The sequence below is a fragment of the Neodiprion fabricii genome, chromosome 2 (genome assembly GCF_021155785.1).
Source record: "Neodiprion fabricii isolate iyNeoFabr1 chromosome 2, iyNeoFabr1.1, whole genome shotgun sequence".
NCBI classification, from domain to species: Eukaryota; Metazoa; Arthropoda; class Insecta; order Hymenoptera; family Diprionidae; genus Neodiprion; species Neodiprion fabricii.
The window spans coordinates 38,787,484-38,804,409 of NC_060240.1; the positions used below are offsets into that span (position 1 = coordinate 38,787,484).

General features: G+C 40.2%; 1 protein-coding gene across 3 annotated transcripts in view; it reads left to right on the forward strand.

Annotated features, from left to right (window-relative positions):
- LOC124174703 (receptor-type guanylate cyclase Gyc76C-like) overlaps nucleotides 1-16,926 on the forward strand; it is a 57,164-nt gene that overhangs the window by 23,697 nt on the left and 16,541 nt on the right. For all 3 annotated transcript variants that reach the window (XM_046554097.1, XM_046554098.1, XM_046554099.1), the window contains exon 5: nucleotides 5,624-5,821. In XM_046554097.1, the coding sequence (XP_046410053.1) occupies nucleotides 5,624-5,821 (198 nt within the window). The remainder of the gene's footprint in view (nucleotides 1-5,623; nucleotides 5,822-16,926) is intronic.

The window sequence follows — 16,926 nt, forward strand, 5'->3', positions numbered from 1 at the left end:
CCTTAAAGATAAATGTAAAATTATGAAAATAACGATTTTTATCTCCAATGTTTCGTCACGATAACGTTGCTGACTTCAAACTCGTGTTTCGTTAGCTGTACGGGACAACCTTAAAGCGTGACAACGAAGGACGATCGTTGCGGAATCAGTCAGGTTACAAATTAATTAATATATAATATCGCGAGACAGGCGTTAATGATCTCAGGGTTTCTTTTTTTCTTCAATTCTCAATTGACGCACGCATATGAACGTTGTTTTATCTCTGCAGCTTGTCTCGTCCGCATTCCCTTGACTCGTACCTTCCAGGTATAAAGTGTATAAGACAAAGGCAGAACTCTACGCGCCTTTCCGTGTGACCTGCAACTGCATACGAAGCGTCCTGCACTTGGAAAGTGCAGCCTGCAGCGCAGCGTGCATGTATTGTTTTGTTGAATTAACGATTTGCGTAATAAAGCGCTTACATGTGCTCTGAGGCACGGTAATTTTTGCCGTCGTAAACCCGGATGCGAGTGCATGCAGTTCTCGATCGTTTACGGCGGCGTTGGGGAATGAAAAAAATGATAGAAAGTGAAGGAGATCGAAAATAAGGCTCGCGAATAATCACAAACGAAATGTTATGATTTTTCAACATCAATTCTCATCTATCTTCAATAAACTCTAATAAAAATGGTCGTTTCGGTGATTAAATTTATCCAATAAACCGTGTGTAAATGTTTCTTAACGCGCGAATGTGTAATTTGCATTTAAATTACTTCATTTTATCAAAAAATTGGCAAACACTCTAACCATTATCGAAATTGGTCGGCGATTAGTTTGCTGTAATGTGTATACACTAATTTTATTTCGAGTGAAATCTTCGATTTGACTGTTAAAGCTGAAGATCGCCGATGAGATAAAATACGAGTATATTACGTACCTATACCTACGGTATAATGTACTACAATCCTTGGCTATATTCTGAAGTACGGTTCTCTTGAAAATGATCATACAATCGATTAGGTGTGTTAAATACGACAAACCGTTCGTAATCTCGAGGCTTTTCCTCGTGTAATATAACTTATGCATGTCATATCTATAATGTATAAGTAACACAACGGTGCAACTTATCAAATTTTAATTGACGCTTAACGAAAAGCTCGAGGCGATTTGATAAACAGCTTTGCAGGAATCGTCTGTATAAATAGAGAGATCCGTGGCGCGATAAATGTAACATATATATATAAATATATATATATATATGTATATATGTGTGTATAATTAAGCATAGGTATAAATACATCCGTAAACCGTGAAGGCAAGGACAATCGATGCGTAAAGAAGTGCCCGAAGGCATCGGAAGTTGTGTTTTTACAGTCCAGCTACACGCTGATTTCTTGACTGACTTCTTCTCGTCGATATTTGCTTCACGCCAGGCGGCGGCTTTGACTCGACGCCTGTTCAACCTGGAGAATTTATATACGGTATACGTCTGATAATGCATGCGAAATAGATTATCGTATACGATCCGTAACCTCGCCAAGGAGATCTAGGATATACTTATGATCCAACGTACGTAATTTGATGAATTTATTTATTTGGCGCATCGATCAGCCGCAGAAATTATACTTACGATCCCGATTCAGGATATCCGCACGTTTTCATAAAACCAGATGAATCGAACTCGTGACACACACACACACACACGTAACGTGTGTGTATGGAGGATATAAACCTTCGTTTTTTATTTTTTATGCAATTTAGAAAGAAACGTAATTATCGAATATTCCCGACAATTTTGTATCATACATGATTATATGTATGTTACACGTGTCGGTGAAACAAACTTACGGTATGTAGCCAATATACGCCATTCCTATCTCTGCAAGTGCAAAGAGAAGAATAGAGAGATTTGTTGTCGGGAGGCGAGTGATATTTATTTGATAATAATGGCCAAATATGATAATCAAATACGACGAAACGAGACGTACGTAAGTCTTATCGTGATCAAAGCAGGCATCGCGATGTAAAAAAGGAGGAGAAAACGGAGAGAAAGTATGAAAATGAGAAAAACAATCCTCCCGACGGAATGAACTGTGATGGTAAATATTCCATTACACCGGAGCCGTGTAATTTAGCTTTGACCGTTTTATTGTTCAAGATTAAAAGTAGAATATAACTGCATCGCTTTATAAACTAATGATATCGTACACGTAACTCGGAATTACTTTTTTCCGCTATCAAACTGCATTGCGCGTATAATGCGAAGGAGAGATATTACTTTCTTAATCATCTTCTCTTCGCTCGGATTGATACTACATTTTTAGGTAAATTCGGACGCCTGTAATTCTAACCAACGTATAAATAAAATCAGTCGGATAATAATTGGCTATAAAATTTCACAAACAATTTGTTGAACCGAACGCGTTTTCGATACAATTTGCCTAGGTATAATATACTTGTATCTATAAAATATAGACTCCGTGTATAAAATTGCTGCGGCTGCTGATCCTGCGAAAACTGCGCGAAAAAGTGAAGGATCCTCTTGTCGAGAATTCGCCAAGCCCGCCGAGAATAGATACGCGTAGGCATACCGTATACATGTAACAGAGCTATGTACGTATCGTCTCATCCGGTGCTATTACATTATCCGAACAGATTCTTCGGGTCAAGTGCAACCCGTAAAACATCGCGTTTCTCAAACCCGTCAGCAGCAAATAACGTATTGGCATACATGCGTACGTGTCTAAAAATATTTTCACACCGACACGCGACGACGGTTATAAATATTTATTATACACGTATAATATATTATACGAAAAATTTTCATACTCGCATTCATCATTATTCTGTAATATATGTATATTTATATATCATATGAGATATAACGAATTACAGACTTGTAGTCGATTTTTGTTACAAGAGTTTCTTTTTTGATCGATGCCGATCGTGAGTTAGTTAGCGATAAAGCTGTGACCTGAAATTTTACTCTCTAATGAACGTGCGAACGAGAAGGTGGAGGAGGCTGCTGCTGGCGTTGGCTTTTCGGTGTTGCTGATGAATTCGAAAATAGAAATTTCGACGTTGGTATAGGTATAGAACAACCGCGGATACTTTGACGGCCAAAAATTTTACGGTATTTGAACAGCTTACGAGCCGGTGTAACGTGGGGAACAACGAAGAGGGTCGAATTTCTTTTCAATCGACTTCCCGCTTATCTTTTTGGAGAATTTTGGAGAAAAAAAAAGACGGAAGTTACCGTGTAATCACCCCGAAAGTTGAAAGTTGAGTTTTAACTAGATCTCGACGTTTCAAGATCTAGAGAATCACTTCCATTCCGGATGGACGTTCGCGTGTGTTTGCGATGAATGAGATCAATTTTTTATTTTCGAATAAAATTCTTTCCGCTATACGTTGAAATAATCTGTCACATAAAAAGCTTTGCTTAGAATACATGAAATAGTTTTAACGTAAAGCGAGTTTTGTACACAATATCAAGACGTCTGGCGCGTCTTGAAGATGAACGAGATTCGTTCTCCTGACATACGATTCACGGACTCTGAAACTACACGTATTATTATTCTTTCCGTCCCTGTGCAACTTAAATATTTAACAATATACATACCTGTAATTTATATTGTCCCGAAATTCATTTCACTCACCGTATTGCACACGTGTGTAGATACATATATTTATATATATATGTGTATATATATGTGTATATAAATAGTCACGTCACGCGTAGAAGATAAATTCCTATTAAGCAGGCGGGCATTATTTGTCTTGTTTGATTTTATTCATGCGACGACAGCCGCGGCCTTTTAAATCTCGGCTGTATATCTGTACCGAATCCGAAATTTCTAGGCATAAACATGTGTCTTTATTTCATACAGTTCCACCGGCATTGAGGCTGAGGCCCACATTTCGGACCTGCGTAAATTGCTTTTCGCGGTGTGGTTATACAAATTTTTCACTCCTCGCGTCCGCAGAGAGCCGGAGAGGTCAGCCGTGTATCCGATTCTTTGGCTTCGATCATACGTTGAATCAGGAATATTTTACGAGGATACAGATTCGCAATGTACGTTACATACATCGTCATGCATACTGGGAAGGCGGCGATAAAATCTACAGCCTATATATTCAGCATCGCGCTAATCGATTATTCGCCTCTCGGGATTACGCGCAACTGTGCAAAACTAAACGCGGCGGCGATCTTTTTTTTTTTTCTTATTTTTTTGCCAATCTAATCACGCTTCGACGCCAGACACATACGTATCATATATCGTTCTTTCGCATAAAAATTTCTGTATTTCTTCTCTCTACCACGTATCACTGTCGCGTGAATCGTTTAAGGTTAACTTAATTTTTAAACGCGTACATTTGGTTCGATTTGAATATTTCTTACCAGCGATGCTTTTTTAATAATAGCGGGAAATGAAAGAATTCATACAACGTTCAAGTTTTCACAAGTTTCAACTCCCGTGCCAGCTGCTGTATAAAGATCATGAAGTTGGAGGAGGTATTCATATGTCGACGGTAGTATAATAATATTATAACGTAAAAACAGAAAATTTACGGAATATTTCGTCGTTATAGATTTTATTTATTTAAAAATTTAATTTTTTTTTCTTTCTATTATTCTTCTTCCAATATGTTCGGAATACACACACGCCTCGTAATTTTCATCGGACAACGTCTTTTTTTGTTCTTTTCTATTTTTGTATATTTTCTCTCTTCCCTTCTGTAACGACGATTACAAAGTTTAAGTGACTGTTTTATTTGATTTTCTGCGGGCAGCTGATATTTGCAAAAACATTAACAAATGATCAAACCAAGGAGTATTTTACATTGAATGTAATTCATCCCATCAGCTTTGCCTGTTCAACAGAATCGGAATCGGATGAAATCGCACGACTTTGCTTTCATTTAATTAAACACGCTGCAACTGCGAAGAATTTAATTAAATGACACTATTAAACGCGATGCGGTAAATTTTTTAATCAGCAGTCGTTTATTACACGCAGCTTGGTCGTCGATGAAAATTCCTACCGCAACTCCATTGATAAAAAAGGTGCTCAATATATTTACCATGCATACAATGCGCGTCCTTTGACGAGTCATTTTTTTCTTCCACTTTTTTTCCTCCTCGTTCTCTTTGAATTAGCGTATTACTCGAGCAATGAATAATCCTAACGACATTGTCATATTATATTACAGCCGCCGCATTCAAGCCGTTATTGTAACATACCAACCGAATTGCAATATCAAAGCTGCGATACGGTTACAGATGTAATACATACCTTTACATTTTTCACACAACTCTGAGAGTTTGTTTCGAAACAACGCGTATACTCGAAATCCTTATTCTTGCTTCGTCGAGATTGAAATTCTCTCGCATAATCGTACATTACATACACGGGCACTAATTGTAATTATTAAAATAACAAAGTAATCATTGTTCTGAAATGATTTAGCAATTTCTTTCTTCGATGTATAATCAAAAATCAAAATGCAATCAACGTAGATCAGACGTATTTCAAATTTTATGTTAAAAAATTCAGTAGGTGCCTACGGCAAAATCGCGCGATAACGAATCGGTTGCAAGTAATCATTGAAATGACGCAACGAACGTTTCCTCAAATTTCAGATAAATTCGGATGATAATATTTTGCCGAACGTAACGCTGGTGATGCGATGGAAGGACACACGCGGCGACACGGTGGACGCAACTCGGGCGATGATCGACATGATCTGCGACGGTGTCGTCGCCTTCTTTGGCCCGGAGGGATCCTGTTACGTCGAGGCAATCGTCGCCCAATCTCGGAACATACCGATGATAAGCTACGTAAGTGCAATACTCAACGTGTTCGTTAACCTGTGAAATTGTTTGTCGCTGATATCATTCTTGAACACGCGACGGAAAACACTTTGGCACTTTTCCATATTTTTCTATGTTTTTCTCCCTCTTTTGGGAGAAATTTCTTCAAAAATTCACTCGACTTGGTGCATTTCACATCCATCGTTATAAGTATACATTTTTGTTACCCTTTTATCTCTGTAACTGGTTTTCACGATATTATTATTGTCAATATTTTTACTCCTAATTGCATTATACTATGTAATTTCATCAAATATCCCTTCGCCATGGATTTTCCGCAACGCCGAATTTCGAGCGTTGATTATCTGCGTCTAATCCGTAGTCAAAAATCATACGATATTACAAGGTGCGAGGTCCACGCGGTGCTCCTGCGGACCTCGAAAACTGGTGGAATTCCTGATACGCAATTATCCCGGCATGTCCCGGGGACAAAAACGTCCGCTGATCGAGATGTCGGGGAATCATTTGCCTCCGTCCGCCCACGCACTCTTGCTTCGTTACAACAGCTCATTTTTATTGTACTTTTTTTTTTCCATTTTATTTTCAAGTCGAAGGATTTTTGTTACAGGTCGTTTAAACATTTTCTTCTATTTTCGTATCCTGCTACTTTTAGTTTGTCTTTACCTGTTTCAAAACTACGCCGTCTCGCGCTGAACAAGTGCACTTTAAAGCGAGCGATCAGTCGCATAAAATGCTCAGAATCACGGGAGATATTTAAATGTAAAAAAAAAAAAACTGTACCTCACATTACATATACGATTGAAAAAATCGAACGACGTGAGTGTAGCGTGTTGGGCGTTGGTGTAATTAATTAATTATTGATGCACGGAGTGAAGAAACAACAATTGAAAAAACAAACCATTTTTTTTTTTTCATCCAAGCAACATCCGTCACGTGTGAGTGAATTATTATTATCTTTTCACGTACAAACCTTCATAGTTATAATACGCGAGAAAGAAAAACTGAAGATGCCAAATTTTTTTCTTCTCTTCTTTTTTTCTTGTCGGATACTTTTTTTTTCTTTTTTTTTTCTTCTACTCCAGGCTGCGATGTAACGTATAAATGCGACGATTCATTCAACGAAAATATAACCTCGGAGTGATTTATCGCGCGATTTGTATAGCTTAAAACGTTTACCTATCACATCTGTCCAAATATCATAATCTTGCTCTCCGTATCGATGCAGAATAATAATAATAATCATAACAATAATAATAATAATAATAATAATGACAATAGTAACAAACGGATTCTTGTCTTGGCCACCGTGCAAGTGGTATAGTTCATTAATGAAAAGTAGTAAAATCCTCTCAAGGTGAACTTTTTCGCGCTAATTAAAAAAAAAAACAATCTTTTCTCTTCGCCATGCTTTTCGTTTTAGGTTATTATTCGTTGTTCCCTTTTTTTTCTCATCTCAGCTCGACGTTTTTTTCTGTCTTCTCACTCACCCCTATCTCAAACTCGAAAATTTAATCCTTCTTTAAAAAAAAAAAAACAAATAAATATCCCTAGTATTCGGTGAGTCAAGTAAAGTAGCTGTCAAATTCTTGGACTCGTGTGATAAATATATTTTTCGTCGTTGGAAAAATCGAGAAGAATCAACAGACAGCCGTTCGAACATAAAATAGTTTGAAAAATGTTCGAATGTAGCGATTTAAAAAAAAAAAAAACTAAAAAAAAAAAAAATTCCCTCCGATAACCGAGAATAAATAAAATGTGTAAGAATATCATCGTACCGGTGTGCGTGATAAATCGTCGCCGATTTTCATACCTTTGAAATTTTTTCACCAACCAGGAAATATCGCGGTTGTTCGTTGTAATTATACTCGCGGAATTTTTTCAACAAACACCGTGCGTAATCGGTATCACGAATCGTTGGTAGTGTGAGACTGCAATTGTTTAAAACACAGCGGTCAATTGCCTGCGGCGGATGGACGATGACGACGATGACGATGACGACGATACGGCTTCTGCCGTTCAGTTATTAGCAAACACTCGGTACACGCGTTATGGTATCCGCAAACACAATGCATGAGCATGTGGTATAATAAAAGCTTCGCGTATGAGGTATCGCTGCAGTTATCGCGCGGTTCTCTCTTTCTCTCGCTCTCTCTCTCTCTCTCTTTCTCTCGACTGCCAACTGCCTCGATCACGACAGTCGGCCCCCGTCAATGAACCGTTGACAGCTGCAGACGGCAGTACGACAGCACGGAAAGCTCGGCGATCAATCAAATAATGATTAAAAAATTTCCATACATGTTTCTACTCTGTGTTTAACAAGGGAATTCAATCGACAATATTTATTCAGCACACGGACGTAAGTTCGAAAATAATGTTAGATGTACCCGGTGTTGCACTGAAAACGAGCGCATTTTTAGATATTAACAACAAACGCAACGTGAATCATCATTTGTGCGATTTTTTTTTTTGTCTTCCATCCGTTCGGGAAAGCCGGAAATACCACGCTACCTATCATCGTGTAATTAGTCGGATGCACAGCCACGGAATTTCTTTACGGTAGATACGTGGAGAAACCTGGAAACATTTGTGATCAGTTTACTCGTAGCGTATGTATCGTGAGATGTTGAGATGTTTTCAAAACCTTGTTATAAATTTCTCCCGAATTCGGATGAAATGTTTGAAGAAAAAAAAAAAAAAAAAACGCATTGAAAACCGTTGAAATTTTGAAAACGCATGTCGGGTATATGGCTGCGAGAAAGCAAGTGCCGACGATTCTTCCTTCGACCGAGAATCACAATCACCGGCAGGCGATACGTATCTCGATGGAAAAATCGACGAACGCGATTCCCGCGATAAGAAAGCAGCTGGCTTTTATAATCCTGACGAACCTCGAAGCGAAATTGCTAAGGTAGGTAAGTACCTACACCTCACCTTGGCAGCGCAACTTTGGCCACAACACACACACGCGGGCGATACCTGAAATATGAGAATGGAACAATATTATTTTATCGACAAGGCATTTGCATTAAAATTGCTGATTCTCCTGACCTTCGGGGATGGCTATTTATAGCCAGGCTTGCTGTGTGTTGGCTGTGATGCCCCACGCAGCGGGCACTTACCTGGTCCGGTCGGTCCCTCCTGGTCCCCTGGCGTGGTCTGCCCGCCTGCCTGGCTGGCAGGGCCTTACGGACGGCCAGATGCTCGCCGGGCCCGATCCTTCCTTCCAGATCGCGGAAAGCCACGCCGAGCCTCGTGCTTGCTTCGAAACGCGGTTTCTAACGATTTTATTTACCCCGCAATGCCTGCGGTGCAATTACAATCACGCGCGATTATTAAGCTTGACGCAAAGATTTCGCCGGATCTCGTTTTATCAGGTTCTTCTAATGCGCCGAATATAGAAACTTGACATCTTGTACTCTCAATGCACAAGAGATTCCGAATATCGGGATTAGACAAATTTTCTCAAGTGATGAAATATTGTCCGTCTCATCGCTCAGATATCTTGTTTATCTGTACAAGTTGCAAGTACGTCGAAGTGATTTTAATTTGAAGCTAGTTCTTGTTGTAGGTATATAGCTACAGTCTGATTATCGCAAGTAAATAAGTATTTTGTCCCGTCAATCAAGCGCCGACAAGTTAAAGAAAAATGTCTCATCGTGTACCGTATATATATGTACGACGTAGATGAAAATAAACTGTTCCTATTAATACACATTGTACGCAGAAATGTACATAACGTTTTGGAATTTTTTCAAGTCACGTAAAGCTCGGATGATGAAATATTGTGATGAAACCGGCTTACAGGCGGCGGCGGGATGTCGGGTATTATTTTCTAATCATCTGCATCCCGGTAAAAAAAAAAAAAAAAGAAAGTTTTGCTCCGAATACAAATTGGTATACATACCTAAAAAAAAAAAAACACGTCATCAGACGCATAAGAAAATTGTATAATGTTCTCTACGGTGCCGAAGATCAAAACTAGCGGTGAAAAAATAAATAAATAAATTGAGATACGCCGTAAAGTTCACATATTACCGTTTTCGTTAGCCTGATGTGTTTAAATTTGATTCCGTTTTTTTTTATTCTTATTATTTTTTTTTTTTTTATTTCTCAGATCATACTTTTAGCACTTGCTGCATATTTGCTACCGAATGAAAGAAAGGAGTTTGCATGTTTAATAATAGAACTGCAGACTTGCAATTCGGAGAGACTGCATCTTTGAGCTCTGTCGGGTAAAACGGTACAACTCTGCCCGCCGTACGCACCGATATTTTACTCGAGTGTCGCAATTTCATTTGCAAAAATTATCCGTGACGTGACAATCTCGGGGATGGATTAAATACACATGTTTGCCGCAACGTATCTGCGTCGCTCGTTTTGTACGGTTGAAATGACTTGCTCACTTCCGGTAGGGATTTATACTCCGCGGCGTGAAAGGAAGGAGAGAGACGAAACTAGAAGAGAGAAATGGAGGGGGAAAGAAACTCTCGGGGAAGTCTAGACTTTTGTGATAAAGAGAACATAATATTATACGAGCGTATCTTTGAGTACAAACTACCTTGCACACAACTTGTTTAAATATAGAAATTTCGAGGAAAACAAAATTTACGAAGATGACGTTTTTCTACATGTAGTTATACGTTGTACGTGACGAAAAAATTCTGTGCAGTCTTGCTTTTATATACGTATGTTTTACAACATGCTACACTGTTTTCCATTTCGTTCGTGTGACGCAAATTCACTCTCGGAAAAAAACCAATTGTAGTCGAATAAACAGATTCACCGTAAAAATGTTAATCACATTGTTTATATATACATATCGCGATATTACGTGTAAAAAATTGACGAAAAATATTTCCCAAAAATTTAGCATCCAATCGTTTATATCCGTGACTGTTAATGTTTGTAAATAATTGTGTTTCACGTTTTGCTGACATCATATTTTCGAGATATTTAATTTTAACGAAATGTATTTTGGGTTTAAATTTTCTCATCAAGTTTAAATCCAAAAAACAAAATCCAACAATATTTCTCTAGAAAAATACGAAGTATCGTGCACGAAACACGTCGTCAAGTTTACGTAAATCAAAGTTGGATCAATAGTGCCGTAAATTCAGTGTAAGCAAATATCTAGAAAAATTTCCTCCTTCGTCGTTCACGACTATGTAAAAAATGAAAAATTTACGGCTCGCAATAGCTAAAGGGGGAAAAAAATGGTTAACGTCGGTTTCGAGTTGCCCGGGCGATTCGACGTAGCGAATACACAGCAATATTACGAATTCAATGGAGTGTGCGAATCCGTATTGCGTTAGGAAACCGTTCCGGAACGTATCGATGGTAGATTTATGGGCGAGGACCACCGATCTACACGCGATCTAGAAATACCGATTCCCGTTGCCAGTCTTCTGCGAAAAGATACAAGATGAGGAGAAGAAGCGGACCGAAGCCCCGATTTTCGGGCATATCACGCGTTGCGTCTTCATCACGCGTGATGCTTTGTCCATACATTCGTACACACATACGCCCATACGCACCTATACGCCTCTGCAACAGCAGAAGCGGACGGATGATGATGACTGGTGATTTTGCGGACGACGAGGTCGGGGACAATTTGTCACAAAAAGCTTCCATTCCCGTTTGCTCGAGGTGTTGGTGGTTATACGTGTCTTCAACGACGAAAATAGTTGCGTTATAACTAAATCGCTTGTTAGCCTAATGTCCTACACGAATCACGTTCTCCCTCTGCGACTCGCATATTCCGTACGGCTCAATCTACGCGGAAAAGTATACCGTGCTTGTGTGATACACGAACGTCCGATCTCTTCTCGTTTTCGCGAGACACGACTGGTAACTAGGAGTCTTCGAATCGTCGGGTAGGCGGAAAGAAGAAAGATAAAAAAAAAAGAAAAGAACGAAATCTATCCTACTTTCGGAACACAATCTTTAACTTATCGTCCGTCATTCGTGTAACCGTTATGGCACTGTTATGTACCACCACCCCTTCTCTTATAATCTAGCAAACGCGTCACTCTCGTTGCAGCGATGATCGGTCGATGTATTTCTGCGCACCGCAGCGGCCGGATGCATCATGTATGAATGTAAATTCGTGATTTGAAAAAGAAAATGAGTGCACTTACGTGCGAATAAATTTAAATAAATATTTGGGTGCCGGAGAAGGACAGAGGGAGAAAAGAGACAAACGGTTCAAAGGTTGGACTGCACCTTCGTGCACTGCTGCTGCAGTTACACACGGGAAGATTGCGGTATCTCAGCGTATTTTCAGACTATTCTATGAAAAGGTGGTTCTTATCCAAAATCAAATTTGCGAAATGAGGAGCCGGTCCGGTCTAAAAACGTCATTATCGTTCCGTCCTAAAAGTTATTGTGTACCAGTTCAAGGCAGTTTCGTGAGCTGTTTGACGGTGTGAATGTCGAACCGCGTCGTCTGTCCGCCATGCCGGAGTCTAAAAGTTTGGAGAATTGATATTTACCGTGCTCGATTTATGACAGTCTCGAGCGACAATTACGCAGTAATAAGTAGGTAGAAAAAAGAAAAAAGAAAAATGAAAAAAGAAGAATGGTAACTGATTGATGTGTATGCCGCATACGGGTTTTATTTTAAGATGAGAATACGACTCGAAATTTGATGTCACTGGGGGGAGGGATTGCAGACGTTTAAAGAAGGCGACGTGATGCGGGCAGTTGGTGATTCAAGTTGTGTAAGGCAGAGTGAGCGAGAGAGAGAGAGAGTTTGGGTCAAATTCATAAAGTTGTTCGTAAAGAAATTGAAATTAAAGGGACGGGAACAGGGCCGATGAGTGTGCAGCGTGTAACTTCATTCGGTATAATCGAGAAGATAATTTGAGTGCGTGTGAGCAAATGAGGACCGGCACCACCGCCATCGTCGTATCAATTTGTTGGTTCGCGCAGTGTCAACTTAAAGTCAGGTTCTAAGTACATTGTATACATGTATATCACCATAAACTCACTAATTCGTTCTCCATCCATCTAGTATTTGAATCGAGGATGAGGATCAACAGCGGAGAGGAAAAAGAAAGGTTGCGACGAAGAGTCGATTGGATGTGAATTGGATGGAGGTAAAGGAGATGCAACGATGCAGGGGAACAAAGGAAGGAGGAAAAACTAACTTCGCGGCTTCTTTCCTTAATTTGCGACAGCGAAATGGGGGGGCGCGTTGTATTAAACGCAGAGGACGTTGCTTTTATCGTTTCGTCCTCAGATAACATTCCGAGAACTTTATAACTATACATACTCGGATGACGTCGCTTCGAGAGACGTACCAAACCGGATTTCTAATTTTCACCGTCTCTTCTCCGGTATCTCCTGCTCCCTTTTCTCTCTTTCTGCTTCTCAAATTAACCTCCGTGCACAGCATCGGCTCATCATCATTTGCACGAATTCCGCTTCTTCTTGTTCCTACGGTGGATATAGTGGAACCGTGAAGATGTTCTGCGTTTTTACCAAAAAAAAAAAGAGAAAAAAAAAAGATCCTCATCAACGTCTATCACAGTGACAACATTGTACCTCATTTGACGGCTGTCCAAAATGGAGGAACGTAGTCATTTTGCATACTACAGATTAAACGAAGACTGCGAAACCGTTTGGCCGAGTCGACGATACGACGGTAATTGATTTATGTAATCGGATCGACGTATCCGGTGACTCGGTTCTGCAACGATTTCTCATCAACGGTTTCAACGGTTTCTTTAACGACAAATTTATTTTCGCGTACTCGGACGGAGCTGCGTGATCATTATTGAAAACTTGATCCCACCGCGACGTCAAGCATCGCTGATCGCTAAACGCGCCTTTTCATCCCACACGTTGCTTTGACTGTGGGTGAAAGCTGCGCCACCGCCACCTGTCGGTAGCGAGACGAACTTTGCCGTCGACCGATCGCGTTCCTCAGCCAAGATCGATGTAATAATTCGCGAGTACCATCTCACAAACGTTTCTAGCAAAATCACGGTTCCAGTTTCGAAAAGTCATATTCCGCACACATCGCTACACCGCACAAAGACGGATACCGGAGTCTTGAAGTCGGTGTGTTTCAGGGTTACGCAACCTGTTGAACGACTCGACTCGTTTCTCAGGCATCGCCTAAACCTAAACCGATAGCCGCGGGGTGTTTCGGCAGGAGGTCGCGATTGTCACGTTCACGGCCTCCGCCTTCCTCGTCCTCGTCCTCGACGTTGATCGACGAAGAGCAGAGTCACTCGATCTTCCAGCCTGCCTGCTGCCTCCTCCTCGTTATTTAAGCGTTCAAGGATACGCCGAGAGCTCTACTGGCACTATAGTATATACGGCTTATACACTAACTGCCCGTGTTTATCGCGCCTATATTTAGACCACGACTCCACGATTGCTCGCCAACCGACCGAACGAACGAACGAACGAACGACCCGACTTGTGTATTTCTGTGTGTGTGTGTGTGTGTGTGTGTAGCTATATATGTTAAACTCGACCGCTGCATGTATATGTATATATATATACTCGACACGAGACTCCGGAGCCCTCGAGGAGCCCAACTTTTTGGTACTTGAACCGGATGCTGGGCTGCTGCTAAGAGAGGATCTTTCAGTTTTCGCACTCGAATCAAGTCGGCGTGACGTCAAACCGAGTTCCTGCATCGAAAGGTGGCCTCGAATGGAAATTTCACAAGTATAAATCAGGGAAACGCAACGTCATGCCAACGCAATTACGTTGCCCACCTGCGAAAGATTTTTACAATTCGTGTTACGCTTACATTGTAGAGAATTTCGTCTCGAGCTTCGAGGCGAAACGATCGGTAACGGAGTTGGGTTTTTGATTGTGGAAAATTTCCAGAGAGTCCGAAACGTCGGGATCACCGTTTTTTGTGACCACCCTGTGGACCATGTGCACCGATCTACGTCCCCCACTCCCACCGTACAGCATCGCTGCATCGCTTGCAGCACGTCTCGGGAGAGCCTTAAATCTGTGATTGTGTATGCACCGGGTGTCCGTGAATTAGCGACTCGATACATCACGGCAATCAGGCATAAAGCGGTCCAAGTTTAAACGATCGTTGAAATCTTGCAAACGATGTCTGTCTACATTAGTGATTCTTGTTAACTCTATGTCTTTCTCGTTGATAATTATACTTTTTGTCATTGTGAGACAGCGTCAGGTTGTAAGTTGTACGCCTAACCGAGAAATTAAAAAATTTAAAAAAAAAAAACGATTACGAAATTGCGGCGTACACAGTTTCTTGTTACGTACGTTATATTTATAGCTTAATATTTCGGTGACTCGGTTGGATCAGAGACACAGTGATCCGTAATTAGAACGGAGATTTAAAAATTTGACACCTCGCGTACCAAGCGAGTCTTATAATTAGATCTAATAAAAAGTCAAGTGTTACGAAACGGCGTAGGTGTAGGATAGGAGGCCCTTTTTTACGGGCTCGGTTTCATTAGCGTGCATGGTGTAAAACACGGAATATGCATAAGGTACACACGGGTGTATAAATATACTCTGCACTTATGCACACGCCTTGTCGTCTATATATAGAAGACGCGGGGCGACGACGCCTGCAACGAGATCGACCGACTGTATGTATGCCCCCTTTGTCTGCATGTTTTTTTCCGTCCGCGTGTATAAGCTGCTGTGCAACGCGTGCGAACATGTGGAATTCACGTATTTATGCATATGCCTCCGTTGTACAGAGCGATTCAAGTACGATTGTTGATTATTTTTATACAGCTATAGCGGTATCTCCCAGCTATCGAATTCCGAACACCCAGCAACGTACATATGTATTATACACATTTTCCTTTGAAGACATTTCTCATTTTTTTGTATTCACAGACCGAAGGAGCGAACGTTTATAACTGCAATTTGTGGGTTATATTTATACAGGTAACGAGGATTGAAACGACACTGTAGAATGAAGAGTAGTTTTTACACTATTTAGGACAATGCTCGGGTCAAGCTGTTTTTTTTTTCCTTATACATTCATTCGCAACATTGTTCAGTTGTCATTTTTCTTTTTTTCCTTTCTATTTTCGGCAATATCTAGGTCGTTGATTTGGTAATTGTTGACACCTTTTGGCCACTGAGCTTTGTAACTTATCATTTGACCATCTCGAGTACAGTTCTCGGAAAATTTTTCAATTCGAATTTATTATACCGTAACCCAACGAAAATTTTTTAATATTTTCTTTCGCTTTTGAAAGTGTATTTTGACGAATATAAAGGAAGAAAACTTTCCGTCACACCTATCTTCTCGATTTGCTCGATAAAAATTCGCCTGTCACGATTTTTTCCACTTTGATGTATACGTTACAATTATTGTTGCATATACGTGACGAGACGCAGACGCAGAGTAGAAAAGATGCAGATATTTTGTGAGAAAAGTACGGGAAGGGGAGAAATTTTCGTTTCTCCGAAGTAAAGTAAAATCAAAATTGTGCGTATTTACCTTTATAATATATATAATTATTTTTCGCCATAGGTCTGACGGACCTGTTGGAATTTTTCGAAATTTTTCATTCAACTATATAATCGCACAAATTATGTGAAGAGACACGAATAGAAGAAGAGTTATAATATTAATAGATCGAGGGAAAAAATTAAGGTTGAAAAGAAAGAAACGAACAAAAAAAAATAGGTGCGTGATCTTGAACGTATTTACAAATTGCCTTGCCTTGCTTCGCAGCACTTTCAGTAATTTACGCCAACATTAGCCGGCACCGAATTCAGCCTCGAATGCGATTTACGAAACGCCCCTGTAGCAAGGAATGCAGTACGAGCAACGTTCAGTTTTGATGGATTACGTGCGATGTTTTTTTTTTGTTTTTTTTTTCTTTTTATTTCTTAAGCGCATTACTAGCCGCCATTTGAAAAGTGGATAATTCGTCGCATACCCGCCGCATTTTTTCTTGACGCAGCTATTAATTTCTGCACGCCGCCTCAGCTCCGCGATGTAGATTATAATTAAAGGCTGCATCAACTGCACTCGGTATACATAGGTATACGTACTACAAATTTTATCGTTGCCCGCAACGCGAGCTTGTTTATTTAAACAAAGGAATGCGCGATCCGACCGTAACGACGCGATTAATACGAAG